The 15596-nt window shown below is 41.2% G+C and overlaps 1 protein-coding gene across 5 annotated transcripts in view; it reads left to right on the forward strand.

Moving 5' to 3' along the window:
* WDFY3 (WD repeat and FYVE domain containing 3) overlaps positions 1 to 15596 on the forward strand; it is a 237277-nt gene that overhangs the window by 175975 nt on the left and 45706 nt on the right. For 3 of the 5 annotated variants that reach the window (XM_083176583.1, XM_083176599.1, XM_083176609.1), the window contains 7 exons: positions 5414 to 5574; positions 6102 to 6331; positions 8471 to 8577; positions 9230 to 9412; positions 9967 to 10133; positions 10691 to 10768; positions 11791 to 12018. In XM_083176583.1, the coding sequence (XP_083032709.1) occupies positions 5414 to 5574; positions 6102 to 6331; positions 8471 to 8577; positions 9230 to 9412; positions 9967 to 10133; positions 10691 to 10768; positions 11791 to 12018 (1154 nt within the window). The remainder of the gene's footprint in view (positions 1 to 5413; positions 5575 to 6101; positions 6332 to 8470; positions 8578 to 9229; positions 9413 to 9966; positions 10134 to 10690; positions 10769 to 11790; positions 12019 to 15596) is intronic. The other 2 variants (XM_083176592.1, XM_083176617.1) reach the window with 1 other exon arrangement.

The raw sequence follows: 15596 nt of genomic DNA on the forward strand, positions 1-15596 counted from the left end.
CCTCCCTGGATTATTTGGCAGGGAGAGCGGTGAGCAGTCTTCACTGAGACTTTCTACCGCGGCCTGCACAGGGAGCTGGCGCCATCTTGTCTGGTTTGCGGGGTCACCGAGCTGTGGTGCTACACGAGGGCTACTCTGAATCCAGCTATTACCGTAGCCGCCTCCTCTGTTTACAACACTATTATTTGGCAGTCCCTGCATCAGCCCGCGCAGGTCGATCCCCGCTGTGCTTTGTCTGATGGAGGTGTGGACTGCACCCTGCCACCATTTTGGGACTTGACAGCGCTCAAAGGTCTGTGCAACCTCTGCCCTTACAGCTCCTCTAACACAGGGATCCCAGTCTGACACCTGTTCCCATCCTTTATGCAGGTTTATGCCACCTGTTAAATGACTGTGCTTTAATATATACCCTTTTACACGTGTGCTGCACCTGAGGTATATGCTTACAGCTGGTGGTGTGCTAGCCACCGCCGCCATACTTTGAGGTCACTCTATTGCCAACAAATCTGCCTGTCTGGGTCTCCCATATGTGACTATGGAATCCCCTGTACAATCTCTCCTGAGTGCGATATATGCCTCCGCTGCCCGGCTCATTTTTCAGTTGGATGCGACACAAGAGGGTATCTCGTGCTCTCCCATTAAGCCTGACCGAAGTGTTTTACCTGCTGAGGGTGTTAGTCCTATACCTAGTGCCATGGAGCACCTGTCTATTTCTGCGCCTGATTCTAACTTGGACACGTATACGTCTGTGAACATGTCCGAACCTACTTGCTACAATATTTACGTGAACATTGCCTGTGTAGATGTTTCCCCTCAGTCTCCTTTTTTGCTACCAATGCCTGCGATGAGATCATGGTCTTTGGTTGCTCATATTCATATATTGTTCTATGCCTGTGTCAGTTGTCTTCCTGATCTACCTGGCGATAACTCTGTTAGGTTAACCACGCTTCCCCAGGGAACTGAAAACTGGCCGGATTAAAACGTTTTAATGGGGACGCAGACTTGGCCTGACTACTGATTCAGGAGCATTTGTCTAATCTCTCCTATTATTATAGTTCTGTTACAGCATAACAATGTATATTTAATCTGGCAAACCAACATTGCAGATATCCTAATTGTAATTCTATGTTCCTAGCCCTGCTAGGGCCGTTACTATAGCTCCTGTCAGATCTGCCTTATATGTTCCTTACTAGTTGGGTGGGAGGGCTAAATATGACTTTCTACTGTTATCTATACGTATCCTATTTGTACTTCTGGCGCAGACATTTTTTAATTTCTAATATGTAATCCTGCAATATATACGTTATACGATGCTTGTAAAATCATTAGTTATGATGCTGGATTTTGACCCGTCTCCATTTGAGTTCTAAGTCCATTGCCCCCGATACATCCCTGGTACTATATCCTGATATTGTGTGTGGGGGGGGGGGAGTTCACTTAGATTAGTTTAGTTTAGGGGGTTAGCATAGTTTAGGGGGAATAAGATTTGAGGGATCCAAGTACGCCTAAGTTGGGGGTGGGATGTACAGGGTGGGGGTTATGTGGGAGGTTTATTTTGGGCAACTTTTTGGGATGGTTTGATTTGGGGGTTATTTTCTCATGGTAGACCTCATTATTTTTTGTCCTATGATTTGATGTGATGCTATCTTATTCGTTATTACCAATATTTGCTTAGTACGCTTTAATACACGGACAATCTCTGCTCCTGCACCTATTCTCTATGTGATCCATCCGGTTTGAATGGCGCCTTCTACTGGGTGGATTGTTGATTTTTCGCTGTAGAGGTATCCGCAATTGTAACATTTGTCATCTCAGCTTGTGTATTACTACAACATGCTAGATGGTCTCACATCGACTATTGTTGTCAAGTCTACCTTAATGTTTTATTATTGTAAAATCTAATAAAAATTACTGCATTAAAAAAAAAGCCACTAACTGTGACATGTTATTTTATTATGAATACATATTTACTAAGTTAATAGTTTAATAAGTTGCAGTTATTGGTACATTTTGGGCTGACAGTACCATCACAGGCATCCAAGTGCTGCCCCCAAACATGTGCCTCTGCATACTGTTATGAAATACCAAACATTGAAATATAATTCAGATCCTAGTGTTCATTCTGTGCTAAAAGGAATACATCTTTTGCGAACCATCTCTTTTTTTTAAATGAGAAATACCACCTAATATGGTTTCCTGCAGTCTCTCTTCCTAATTGATTCTTAACTGTGGCAGATTATGCCCATGGGCTGCAGGACCCTCCCCCGGTAAAACCACCCACCACCTCAGTGAGCCATCTACAGCCAGCGAGACTGCACTGGTTTACTGTGACCGGCAGTGACTTTCTATTGGAAGTCCTGTCTGCCAGTCACAGACACACAAGGCAGTCCCATTGGAAGGTGTTCCCTCCCCCCCGGACTGCCATTCCTGTGGGAATCCACTCCCTGCCTTACTCTACAGCCCAATCAGACAATGATTAAAGTGTAAGTATTTAATAAAACCACAAGGTTGTTTTTTTATTTTCTACAGTAATGTTTTATCTTGTTACACGACATTGGCTTAAGTCCTTAATATTGATGGATGGGTTGCCTAGTGTCTAGCAAGGCTTTATCTGTGAACACTGAGTCGCACAGTACATGCAATGGGTTGACACGGCTTAGGTCAACACATTAAATATATCGACATGCCTAAGGTTGACATGTTTGGAAGGTCGACACAATCATTAGGTCGACAGTTAAAAGGTTTACATGGGTATTTCACTTTTTTTTTTTTTGGTCCCATATGTTGACATGGTCGCTGCATCGATGCACCGTGGACTGTATCAATGCACCGGGACACTACTATTCTCCCTCCACGCCCTAGTGCAGGGCTGGGCAATTGCGGCCCTCCAGATGTTGAGGAACTACACATCCCAGCATGCCTTGCATCAGTTTTAGCATGGCCACATATCAAAACTAATGCAAAGCATCCTGGGATGTGTAGTTCCTCAACATCTGGAGGGCCGCAATTGCCCAGCCCTGCCCTAGTGGATGGTAGCGCATGAAATACCACCTGTCTGCACGTCGACTAAAAAAAATAAAAGTGAAAACCCCATGTCAACCTTTTGACTGTCAACTTATACATTGTCGACCTAATGCTTGTGTTGACCTTCCAACCATGTGGACCTTAGGCATGTCAATATATTTCATATGTTGACCTAAGCCATGTCGACCTATTGCATGTCAACATTATGTGTCGATCCAACGACTGTATACCTGTTCCAGTACACAAGATGTTGTAACTTTCCCTAAAATTGTAGCCTAATCAAGATGATTTTCCCGTGAGTATACTAGGGTGTTTGTATGGATAGATACACTAAAGAATGTATTGTTCACCCCATACCTGACTTTTTTTTTTTTTTGCCGTTATTGATGGGATGGACCTGATCGAGCCAACAGCACCATAACTTCACCTGATTGCTGCATGCAGTGATTGGGCACTGAGCTGTCCTCTAATTGCAGTGCTAACTGCCACTCTGCTAATGTCAGCTTCATCTATAACAAAGAGTGGCCAAGAGGTTTTTAACAGCAGGGCGATAACGCGGTGTAGCTGGTATTGTCTGATTGGAGAAGAGTCTCTGCAATAAAATTACACGTACTTCTTATGGGAAGTGATCGATAGGTTGACTTATAAAAGGTGAACAATGGACAAATGCCTAAATGGACAAAGGGTCAACATGGAAAAGTTTGACATGAAAAAAAAGGTCGACATGCGTTTTTCATGATTTCTTTTTTTTAAACCGACTTGTTCATAATTTACCATCCCAGTGGGCATAGTGGGAGAATAAAATAGTGTGCTGAGTGCAGTGAGGCACCGTGCTTGAAGCATGGCGAGCGGACCTGGTAGACTTATATGTTGTCCTAGTTGAGCAATATTGACATAGACACCAAAAAACCCCCCAAAAAACTAGTCAACCTTTTTTTCACGTCAACCCTTTTTTTTTCACGGCGACCCTTTTTTCACGGCGACCCTTTTTTCACATCGACCTTTTGTTACTGTCAACCATTTCCATGTGTCTACCTTTTCCCTGTCAGCCATTAGTCGCTGACCCTATGACCCATACCGTTGCTTACATCTTATTTCTTGTGTAAAGCAGACAAAGGACCTTTACCAGCTCCAGTCCTCAAGGCTGGATCCTCTCTTTACTCCTTGTCTGGTAGCTGCTATATGGTATTGGCGAGGACCTCAGAGGAAACTTATAAATTCACTAAAGGCTTAATTAATTGGTTCAAATGTATTAGCTTATGTTATATGCAGAATCCCAGACTGTACAACATAAATTAGAATGGTGTAGACATCTGTGACTTTATTCCATGTCACTGGTCACACAGGCTGATTAAGTCATAGCACTGCATACATATTTCAGCATTCCTTTCCTTGAAGCATGTCCTATTTTAGCATTCCCTGTCATTACACTTTATTAAAAGGGGAGAGTTAAAATTAGTAGTGCTTGACTTTGAAAATATGGTTTTACAAATGATTCAAGAGATACGTATGTAGTGTTCATTCTAGCACCCGCAATCTTTGAAAACCATTGCATTTCCTCTTCCCTGCCTGGGGTGTCGCTGTCTGCTGTAGTGCTTCAAGCACAGTGTGGTCTGTATATCAGCAATGATATGCAAACCAAACCTGTGCTAGAAACCACAGCAGACAGCGACACCCCAGGCAGGGAAGAGGAACTGCAGGGGTTTTCAAAGATGGCGGGTGCTAGAATGAACACTAGTATGTGCTTTATAATGGAAGGTTTGGTTCACTCTGATGCAGGGACAATTGGGATGTTAATAGCTGGAGTTGGCCTGAAGAACACTAAGATACAGTGTGAAAGAGCGCGAAGGGGGAGCAGCAAAGGCAGTTGGGAGAGTTGCAAACAACGATATGAGTTATATTATTTTAAATATCCTGTAAAGCAATTCTATGCAGATAATGCATGTCCTGTTATAGTAACTATACATTGTATCTTGTAAATACTATAGAGTGTTTTTTTTTTGGTCATACAGTTTGTATATTTGTGCTGTGTTTTATTGAATTGTGTATGGGCGTAGTTAGAGGTTTTTGTGGTGTGTGTTCTTATCTTCAGATGGTTTATCAGTTTATTAAGCTGGTCACATATAATAAACTGTTTGTTATCCTATATTTGCTTAGTCTGCAGTGTATTTTTTGTATTTCCTTCAGCATCCTCCTTATTGGTTAGGACTAATGTTTTTGCCTTACAAGACATGGGGATAAGTTAGCATTGGTACATTTTATATTACTATATAGAGTGTGTTTGGTTAATGATGTAGTTCTTGTAGTGTGTAGTATGTCATACATTTTCACAATCTGCTTGGCTTTTCATGTTTTAATTATGTCACTGTATATGTTTTTAAAAAAACAGGTGAAGATGCCTCGCTACCAATGACCACAGGAGGAAATTTCCAGGTGCTGGTAAATAATGTGTTTTATTTCACCCAGCGAGTTGTGGACAAGTTGTGGCAAGGAATGTTCAACAAAGACTCCAAACTAGTAGTAGAATGTATCATCCAGCTCATCTCACAGGTGAGGGATCGACTGCAGATATTCTTCTAATCTATAGCATCATTTTTTATTTTTTTTAAATGTATCAAATAGTTGGCTGGGAATGGGACGGGTGTGGTTGTTGTTGTTTGTGGGAGGCTGCAGCTTTGATAACAGGGTGTGTAGTCTGTGCCAGCTTTGAAATATCATGATGTCTTTTCAGAGCCACCTGTCACTGCTGCTGGGTTGCTCCACAGATATGTTTAACTGTAGTAATCTTGAAGGCTTGTGGCAGTTGGAAGGAGGAGGAGGAGAGGGGGAGGTAGAATATAGGGGCAAACAATAATGACACCTGAATTTTGACTCTGCTAACATATATAACACTTTCTATAGCATCATGAGAGATGGTCAATCCTTCAGCAATTCTAGTGTACAATTCTTAAGACTCGTTTAGTAAGTTGGACACAATGGTCATATTTTCACGTCGTTACACTGAATATGTGAAAAGATAGTATATTTGTAAGGTTACTTCTTCCTCTCATCCTTTATCTTGGCATTATTTTGTACAGTCGAAGAGAAGGTCTCAAGGATTGTCCCTTGACGCTATCTATAACTGCTTGAACCGGACTGTGTTGTACCAGTTCTCCAGAGCACACAAAACTGTCCCTCAACAAGTTGCACTTCTGGATTCACTGCGAGTTCTCATTGTGAATAGAAACCTTATTCTTGGCCCTGGAAATCATGATCAAGACTTCATCGCTTGCCTGACTCACTGTTTGATTAACCTCCACATGGGAAGGTAGGTTTCCGCAATAGGAAAATATCTACAAAGACTCCTACAGGCCTGATGATTGCTCACTTACATCCTCTGATTGGACAGCACAGCTGCCATCGGTACTTGTTTCCAAGCACGGCGCCCATCAGGTCCCATCGCATACCTTAACTTAAGGTATGCGATGGGACCCGACGGACCCGAGTTTTTTTTTAGGTTTCCCGACAAATATAAAATCGGGTCCATTGCATGCCATTATAATGGCATGCGATGCGACCGACCCGATTTTACATTGTAAGCATTGGATGTAATGTTAAATTCCTATGTAAAATTGGGTCCATTGTATGCCATTATAATGGCATGCGATGCGACCAATGCGATGGACCCGATTTTACATAGGAACCAATTTTTGATTGTATACCCACCCTGATGGGTAATTTCTGTGTCAAATGCCCCCCCCCCCCATTGTTAACGCTACCCCACGATGAACGCCAACCCGAAGCGTGGCGAACGGCGGCGGTACGCGTCCTCCGACCTTTTCATACCCACTATCCACGTCGGCGTGGAGTTGATTGTATATAGTGTGGCGAGCGCAGCGAGCCCCTGCCAGGGGACGCGTAATACCTGTGAAGTACTGCGCGTCTCCTCGCTGCGCTCGCCACGCTTCGTGCTCGGTGGCTCGCTGCGCTTGCCACACTATATAAAATCAACTCCACGCCGACGTGGATAGTGGGGGTATGAAAAGGTCGGAGGACGCGTACCGACGCCCTTCGCGGGCTCCCTGCGCTCGCCACACTTCGGGTTCACTTTGATAGTGTCGCGGCGTTAACAATGAGGGGGATACAATGAAAAATGGGGTCTGGGGGGGCATTTAACATTGGGGCCAATGTAAAATCTGGTCTCAGGGACAATTTTTAAAATTGGTTCCAATGTAAAAAATCGGGTCCGTTCGGTCGATCGCATCGCATGCGATTTGGTTGCATGCGATGCGATTGGCCCGATTTTTGCAACCCGATTGCATACAATTAAAATCGGTGGCGCCGTGCTAGGAAACAAGTACCCTGCCATCTTTGGTTGATGCTCCAATGTACACAAACTATTTAAAAAAAAAATTGTACAAAATGACCTTCAGGCTATGTGTACATCAAACATAAATGCACTCTGTGTTTAGACTTGGGTCCAACCCCCAAGATAGCTAATTGGGCCACAATTCAGTTATGGGAGATTAAAACTGTGTGGAATTAAGCACTGTATAGTTCAACCATTCTACCAAACTTTATAAAAGATGTTTGTATTGGAAAGTCAATTGTTGTGAGAGGAAGAGATCACAGTTATCATAGTCATTTGATGGCCCCTACATTCCAAAAGTCCCAAGATGTAATCACCTTATCAAATCAGTGAGCAATAAATAATTTTAGTTTGCATATCTGGAAATATTTGGAGGAAGGTAAATGTAAATGCAAATCTAGCTTGTTTCTTTTAATGTGTATGTGTTTAGGGAAAATATCTATATGAGATTATTCTGAAAAAAGTTACTGAATTTAATTAGTAGAGCAAATAATCCCCAAATCATTCACCAAAAGAAAATTATTAGTAAGTAAGGTTGTCATTAGATAGACGATGTTGTAGAACTTATTTATTTTGAAATTTCTTGAACTTAATGATGAATAACTTTATAAACTAATTTGATGGTCTTCCAAATAATCCAAAATGACCCCAAGTAATCTTGTTTGACACGGGTACTTGACTATCTTGGAATATATCAGTGTTACCTTCTATGCATTTTATAGTTGTTCTTAAAAAATGAAATTCTATTAATCTGTCATCTGCTCTCCTGAAGTAATGTAATCATAGCAATATAATGTACTGGATGCCATGTTTTGAAGAATAATTGCAACAATTTTACTTGCATGTCAGAAACCCTTTGCTGCCGGAGGGCTCAGGAAAACCGCAAATAGGCCACATTTGTATTCATGCTGGTTTGACTTTTGCTTTATTTTCAAGTACTGTATGTGAAATTAACAGTTTAGAAAACATAATTATTTCCGTTTCCATGGGAACAAGGACATAATGATGATTTATAACATTTCCTTCAGCTTTTGTATATTATCATTGGTCGCGCAGAGCCTGTGGCCAAAATCTTGAATAATTGTGCCCTCGTTGCAGCAACCCTGATGGCTTTGGATTAGAAGCTGAAGCCAGGATGACCACTTGGCACATCATGATGCCCTCAGAGGTAGAGTCGGATGGGGTATACCAGGATGTAAGCGAAGGTAAGTTTGCCATTTGCCAAGTTGTGTCATAGAGAGTCTTTAATATAACCTCCCTTATAGTATTCATAATTGACAGATCTTTAGATGTTCACACCTTAGAAACTCTGTAGCGAGGCACTGAATTAAAGAAGTTACATCATTGCAGTCTGAATGTATTATGTAAATAATCATTTCTGGGTATGGCTCTTAAAATATGTGGTTGTCTAGTTACAGATGTGTTGACATACATATAGCGTCCTACATATAACAGCCCTCCTAGTCACAGCATGCTACAGTGTGACTCTAGTGCCTTTGTGCGACCTTTTCCATTAAATTGCGTCTTATTTGCATTGCAGACTTGTAAAGCGATATTGTAAAGTAGCATTCTGTATGCATATACGGCTATAATGGCACACAGAATATAGGCAGCCAAATATCATTTTAATCAGCAAGTTCTGCTTGTGCATGGTTACTTGCCGTCTCTCTCACACCAGGCATATTGTGATGCATGGCATATTGAGGGTACATGTATGACGACACATCTGTACATATTTTTTTTTTTAAATAATAGATTGGAATAGTTCTAATTTTGAAATTTGTAGTGCTATACAATAATAACAGATTTTATATTGCTGTCATTCCAAATGTCAGGAATTCTGATTGTGTCTTGCAGGACGACAGCTACTTTTGAAAGCTGTCAACAGAGTTTGGATAGAGTTGATTCATAGCAAAAAACAAGTTCTGGAGGATATGTTCAAAGTGACATTTCCTGTCAATGATCGAGGACATGTGGACATTGCCATTATCAGGCCTTTTATTGAAGAACCAACATTGCGCTTTTGGCAAAATCATCTTGGTTAGTCATTGCCCGGAGAGTGAATTCTTATTACAGGTTTTGTGTTCCCCAAATTTTTCCCCTCAAAATAACGTCTAAAGGTGCCCATACATGCTGCGTTTTTGCTGTGCGATATGCGTGTCCGTGTGCATCCCATCGCACAGTTCAAAAAGTATGTGCTGCACATACTTTTTGAACAAGGTCCCCGCACGCAAATTGCATGCAATGCGATATAGGCCAAAATGCATGTGATAATCGCAGCGTGTATGGGCACCTTAGCACATATCTTCCACTGTCTCCTTCTTGTTCCACATTGTCTAATGCAGTGGTTCCAAAACTGTGTGCCGTGGCACCCTGGGGTGCCTTGGGGGACTTGCAGGGGTGCCCTGGATTGGTGGTGGTCCATGATCAAATATAAGTTATTTATGGCCAAAGTATTAGCCAAGTATCTAGAATCTGGTTGGATTCTGTGGGCAAAATCTCACTTCTAAAACCTCACACTTTAGTAAATTTACCCCTCAAACAGACTGCAGTTTGGTAGCCAGTAGCTTTCATTTATGTTCTTTGTTTGACAGCTTATGAGAAGAAGTGCATCAGTAAAGGTGAAGCTTTGGTTCCAAGCTCCCAGTCCAAGCTGTCACGTGTCAGCAGTGGCTTTGGTCTTTCCAAATTAACTGGGGCAAGAAGAAACCGCAAGGAGAGTGGGCTCAACAAACACAACCTCTCCACACAGGTATTCTGGGTAGGCTTTTTTTTTTTTTTTAAACCTTCAAAGCAAATTATTGTCCCCTAGGAATAAAGCAATAATGGGTAAATGTCACTGGCCAAAATGTATGTGCAGTTGTGTGTGTATTTGTATGAAGAGTAAGTATATATATATATATATATCAGTCAAATGAAAGAGGCACACAGACGTTTTTCAACAGGTACAAATCTATTTTGGCATAATCGAGCGCTTTCAGGGAAATGTACCCCGTCCTCAGGATACCTGCCACAAAATGTGTGTGTGTGTGTGTGTATATATATGTGTATATATATATATATGTGTGTGTGTGTGTATATGTATATGTATATGTATATATATATATATATATATATATATATATACATACATACATACATACATACATACATACATACATACATACACCAAGTGTGTGGACAGTTATTTTATCATTAACACTTTTTATGCATATCATTAGTCAAGGCCATGTCAGTGTCATAACAAATGCATGCACACACAGTAAAGCACAATATTGATGCAACGTGCAATAGCTCTGTTTTCTTTTTTTTACCTAGGAAATCTCCCAGTGGATATTCACTCACATTGCAGTTGTGCGTGACCTAGTGGATATGCAATATAAAGAATACCAAGAGGTAAGGTGATTAAAGCCCCTTGTAGCCATAATTACCCAGCTGCAACCTGGTTAGGATCGGTACACAGAGCATAGGTTAAAAACAGGAGTACTCCTTTCACACAAGGGTGATGCCAAGGGTTATTCCCAGGTCTTCCAGCATTCAGTGGGGGCGCATGGAGATTATCTCCTGTCCAAGTCCTACTGTACTAGGCCATTTAGTTTCTTTTAGATGTTACCCAGGTCATCAAGACTAGTTTGCATTTCATTACTGGTAACATGTGACCCTCTTAGAATGGTAAGGATCTTTCCAAACATGGTATGGTTGGTTTGTTTATTTGTTGATTTTTAGATTGATGAGTAGGATGGGAGGGGTACAGTTATATACATTGTTGTATAATAATTATCTTATTGGTTGGTCTTCACATTATAGTGAACTGGTATAAGGCAGTACATAGAAGTCCATATAGTTAATAGCAGGTTGCTGAAGTACTTATTACTATTTCCCGTGGGTTTCAGTGAAGATAAAGTGAAAGGAGATAAAGCACCAGCCAATCAAACCCCAACTCTCAATTTCAAACACATTTCATTGGCTGGTGCTTTATCTCCTTTAGTGTTATCTCTTCTCCAGGCTTAATACATCTGCCCCATTATCTGCAATACATGAAGTAACTTAAAAAGTAGAATACTATGAAACCATTTACTGCTCATCATTACAACTTATTGTGGCGTAATAATAGTTTGTTTAGTAACTCGCTCTAATAAAATACCCCACTAATGAAATAATTTTGTGGAACCATGTGACTTTAAGCTGTTATTGAATCAAGCATTTTTTCAAGGCTGTATTCTGTACATCTGGGTAACAGGATCACATGTGTATTTTTCACATGCGATGTATCACATTTGACCCCACTCAATGCCGCCAGGATGAGGGCCGAGTCGGAGGTCCCGAGGGGGACTTTATTTTTCTGATTGTCAATATAAGGTTTGTTTAAAGGACGAATAAACTGTTTAAAATTTAACATTTCTGCTTTTTGTACATAGCGTCAACAAAATGCATTGAAATATGTGACAGAGGAATGGAACCAGATTGAGTATGAGCTGCTTCGGGAGAGAGGACTCTGGGGTCCTCCAATCGGCTCCCACCTGGATAAATGGATGCTGGAGATGACTGAAGGGCCGTGTAGAATGAGGAAGAAAATTGTGAGAAATGACATGTTCTATGTTCACTATCCATACGTCCCTGATGTGGAGCAAGATACTAATACTATGGTGAGTATCATTTTGTTGGATGTTACCATAGATCATTAAATTATGAGTTTTTCTGTTCCTATTTTTATTTATAAATTGGTCAATGTAATGTAATGCACTGTTGAAGTGACCCTGCCTAGTGCCTAGTCTGAACAACAGTATACCAAGCATTTGGTCTAAGAGGGGGTCTCAGTGAGGTTACTGACGCGTGGATAAGCTCCATTTTCATGAGTATTAGTTAGGTTTTTCCAATGGCTGCTTCTAATGTTTGTTAGCTGCAGATCTAATTAAGTAGAATCCGATAATGCCTCGATGTACTTATCCATTAGATTTGATCCACATATAATTGTGTCTTCTGATCTGTTTATACTTAATACCTCGTTTCTAGTCTGACTTTCCATTTACACTGCCTGAAAGCTCTGATGATGTCTTCACGGTAACTCGTGAGAAGGTAATAAATGAGCAAGGAATCTGTGCACAGGCTGTACTGAAGAGTGTCACTAGAGCATGTTCTAACAAAGCTGCACTGCTCATGTACTGTATAATAACACACCTAGCGCCTGTCACTTCTAATGGAGTCTATTGTTCTATGACCAGTTCCACTCTGAAAATGAGAAAATTATGTTCATGCATTTTTGCAATCATACAGTCCATAGCTGTGTGCTGGGAATGTGTTACATTCCATTTTCTGTTGTAAATTAAACTTTTTGGTACTCTTTACCTAGCACGGCGCCCACGATTTTGATCGTGGGCATCGCAGGTAAAAAAATCGCGGGCATTGAATGCACTAAAAATCGGGTGCGACGCGACCGACGCGATGCCCGCGATTTCCCATAGGGAACAATGTTAAATGTCTCAATTGACCCGATTTTCATGTTCAATGCCTCAATTGACCCGATTTTTCCATAGGAAACAATGTTAAATGGCCCACAGAGGCCAAATAGCCACCCTGAAGTGTGAAATGGCCCCCACAATTGTTAACGCCACCCCACGATCAACGTCAACCCGAAGTGTGGCGAGCGCAGCGAGCCCGCGAGGGGCGGCGGTACGCGTCCTATGACCTTTTCATACCCCCACTATCCACGTCGGCGTGGAGTTGAGAATAGAATAGTGTGGCGAGCGCAGCGAGCCACCGAGCCCGAAGCGTGGCGAGCGCACGCGGATACCTTCACAGGTAAACGCGTCCCTTCTCGGGTTTCACAGGTATCCGCGTCCCCTTGCGGGGCTTGCCACGCTTCGGGCTCCGTGGCTCGCTGCGCTCGCCACACTATTCTTTTCTCAACTCCACGCCGACGTGGATAGTGGGGGTATGAAAAGGTCATATGGACGCGTACCGCCGCCCCTCGCGGGCTCGCTGTGCTCGCCACGCTTTGGGTTCACGTTGATCGTGGGGTGGCGTTAACAATTGTGGGGGCCATTTCACACTTCAGGGTGGCTATTTGGCCTCTGTGGGCCATTTAACATTGTTTCCTATGGAAAAATCGGGTCAATTGAGGCATTGAACATGAAAATCGGGTCAATTGAGACATTTAACATTGTTCCCTATGGGAAATCGCGGGCATCGCGTCGGTCGCGTCGCACCCGATTTTTTAGTGCATTCAATGCCCGTGATGGGCGCCGTGATAAGTAAAGAGTACCAACTTTTTTAAAAACTAAGTTTTGCCACACAGCTGAGGTGAAATTCTTTAGTTTACAATTCTATTTCTTATTGATGAAAGAAAGTTAAATTGCTGCGAAAGAAACAACCAGATTGTTGACTAATTGACTATGGATCTAGCTAATGCACTCAGCATTATGTTCATTTTCAAGGATGTGGGAAAGTGTTTCTTTTTCGCTTCTGCATGAGCTAATTGCTTTCTGAACGCTTAGTCTATTGGCTTACTCTTTGGCGTAACTATACTGTGAGGGTTGAGTGTGCTATACGGTAACCTGCTGTTACCGTATCATCTACATTCTCACAGCTGTGTCTGCCTAGCAATCACGTGCTGCACGCAGCAGCTAGGAAAGCGCACACTGTCTCTTTGTCTGCATTGGAATACCAAAGTGCTGAAACAATGTTTGTTCCAAGAGTTTTAAATAGACGGTTTATTCAATGCAGTTGTGCCAAATACTGTATGTATTGTAGAGTCAGACGCTTTCACTAAAAGTTACACAAAACAAGATTGGTCTACATGTATGCATACAAAACATGTACTAAATATTTGTACTTAAGATCATTAATGGTAAGAGGTTTTTAAAATATTGGCCAAATGTATGTTTTTGCAATTGGCATTGTATTTCTTTCATTAGAAGTGGTTTTAGTTTACTATGTAGCTGTAGTATTTTATTATCTTTGTGTACAGAGTTATCAGTGGTTTTCACTAATATTTTGATGTAGCAAATTCAGTAATCCTTTAAGTGCCAACATTTATGTGAGAGATGTGCAAAATATCCACTAAAAATGCCAGCTTGTTATATAAATACAGTTAATAATTGTGTGTAAAAAAAAAAAAAAACATATTTCCTGTACATGGTAAACATTGCAGGTCATAATGATGACTAATAATGTTTGCTTGGCTATTTTCACACCTATTTGGACAAATTCACTTGGCACTCAAAGGGTTAAAATGTAACCAACCCATCCTTTTACGTTTATATTCTAGAAAGATACAAAATTGAAGATTCAAAAAGCGCTTGCATTATTTACAGTATGCTTGTCCCATCTAATGTTAATATACCAATTAGGGCTTTAGTTTATGTTTTGGTGGAATAATTAGTGCTTTTTTTTTTTTTTTTTTTTATTGCATGTGAATACATGTTGAAGTATGGATGAAATGAATAGAAAATGTAATATACAGTGAATATATAGGCTCTGATAGGATGTGGTTCTCCTTTATACAGTATCTCTTTATTTGGCCTAAAGGTGCACATACACTACTGCGATGCATCGCAGCAGTGTATGGGCCATCTGACCCCCCCTGAGCCTCCCTGGACTTTCCTGGGTGGCAGGATCACATGCGTGTTTTTCACATGTATCACATTTTACCCCACTCAATGCCGGTCAAGTCGGAGGTCCCGAGGGGGACATCAAACACATCCGATCGGGCTAATTTGTTGGCCTGATCTGTCAGCATTGGGTGAAATTGACCTAAGTGGACAAGTGTATGGGCACCTTAACCCTAAGATGTGCAAAATATCTGCTAAAAATGGCAACATCTCTGTTATGCAAGATATCTCCTAAAGATGCCAGCATCGCTCACATTTGTTATATAAATTCATGTTAAAAATGTGTAAAAAAAAAGTTTATTTCTTATAAGCCAAACATTACAGGTCATTATGATGAATAAAAACATTTACTTGGCAATTTTCCCACTAATTCATTTGGTACTCAAAGGGTTAAGAGTGGCCGTAATACAAAGTGACTATATGCACAGTGCCAATCATAAACCCATAGGTTTTCAGACAGAATGAACTGTTAATGTTTAGTTTTCATTGAGGACTGCTTTTAAACTGTAGCTTTCTCATAGCAAAGATCACTTCAGTGGAACCAAATACCATTTGAAAAACCAGCTCTCAAAAGAAGGGCTTGATTCAGACATGTACACTAATGCAGAAAGAAT

Source organism: Crinia signifera, chromosome 1 (assembly GCF_055691185.1).
Source record: "Crinia signifera chromosome 1, ASM5569118v1, whole genome shotgun sequence".
NCBI classification, from domain to species: domain Eukaryota; kingdom Metazoa; phylum Chordata; class Amphibia; order Anura; family Myobatrachidae; genus Crinia; species Crinia signifera.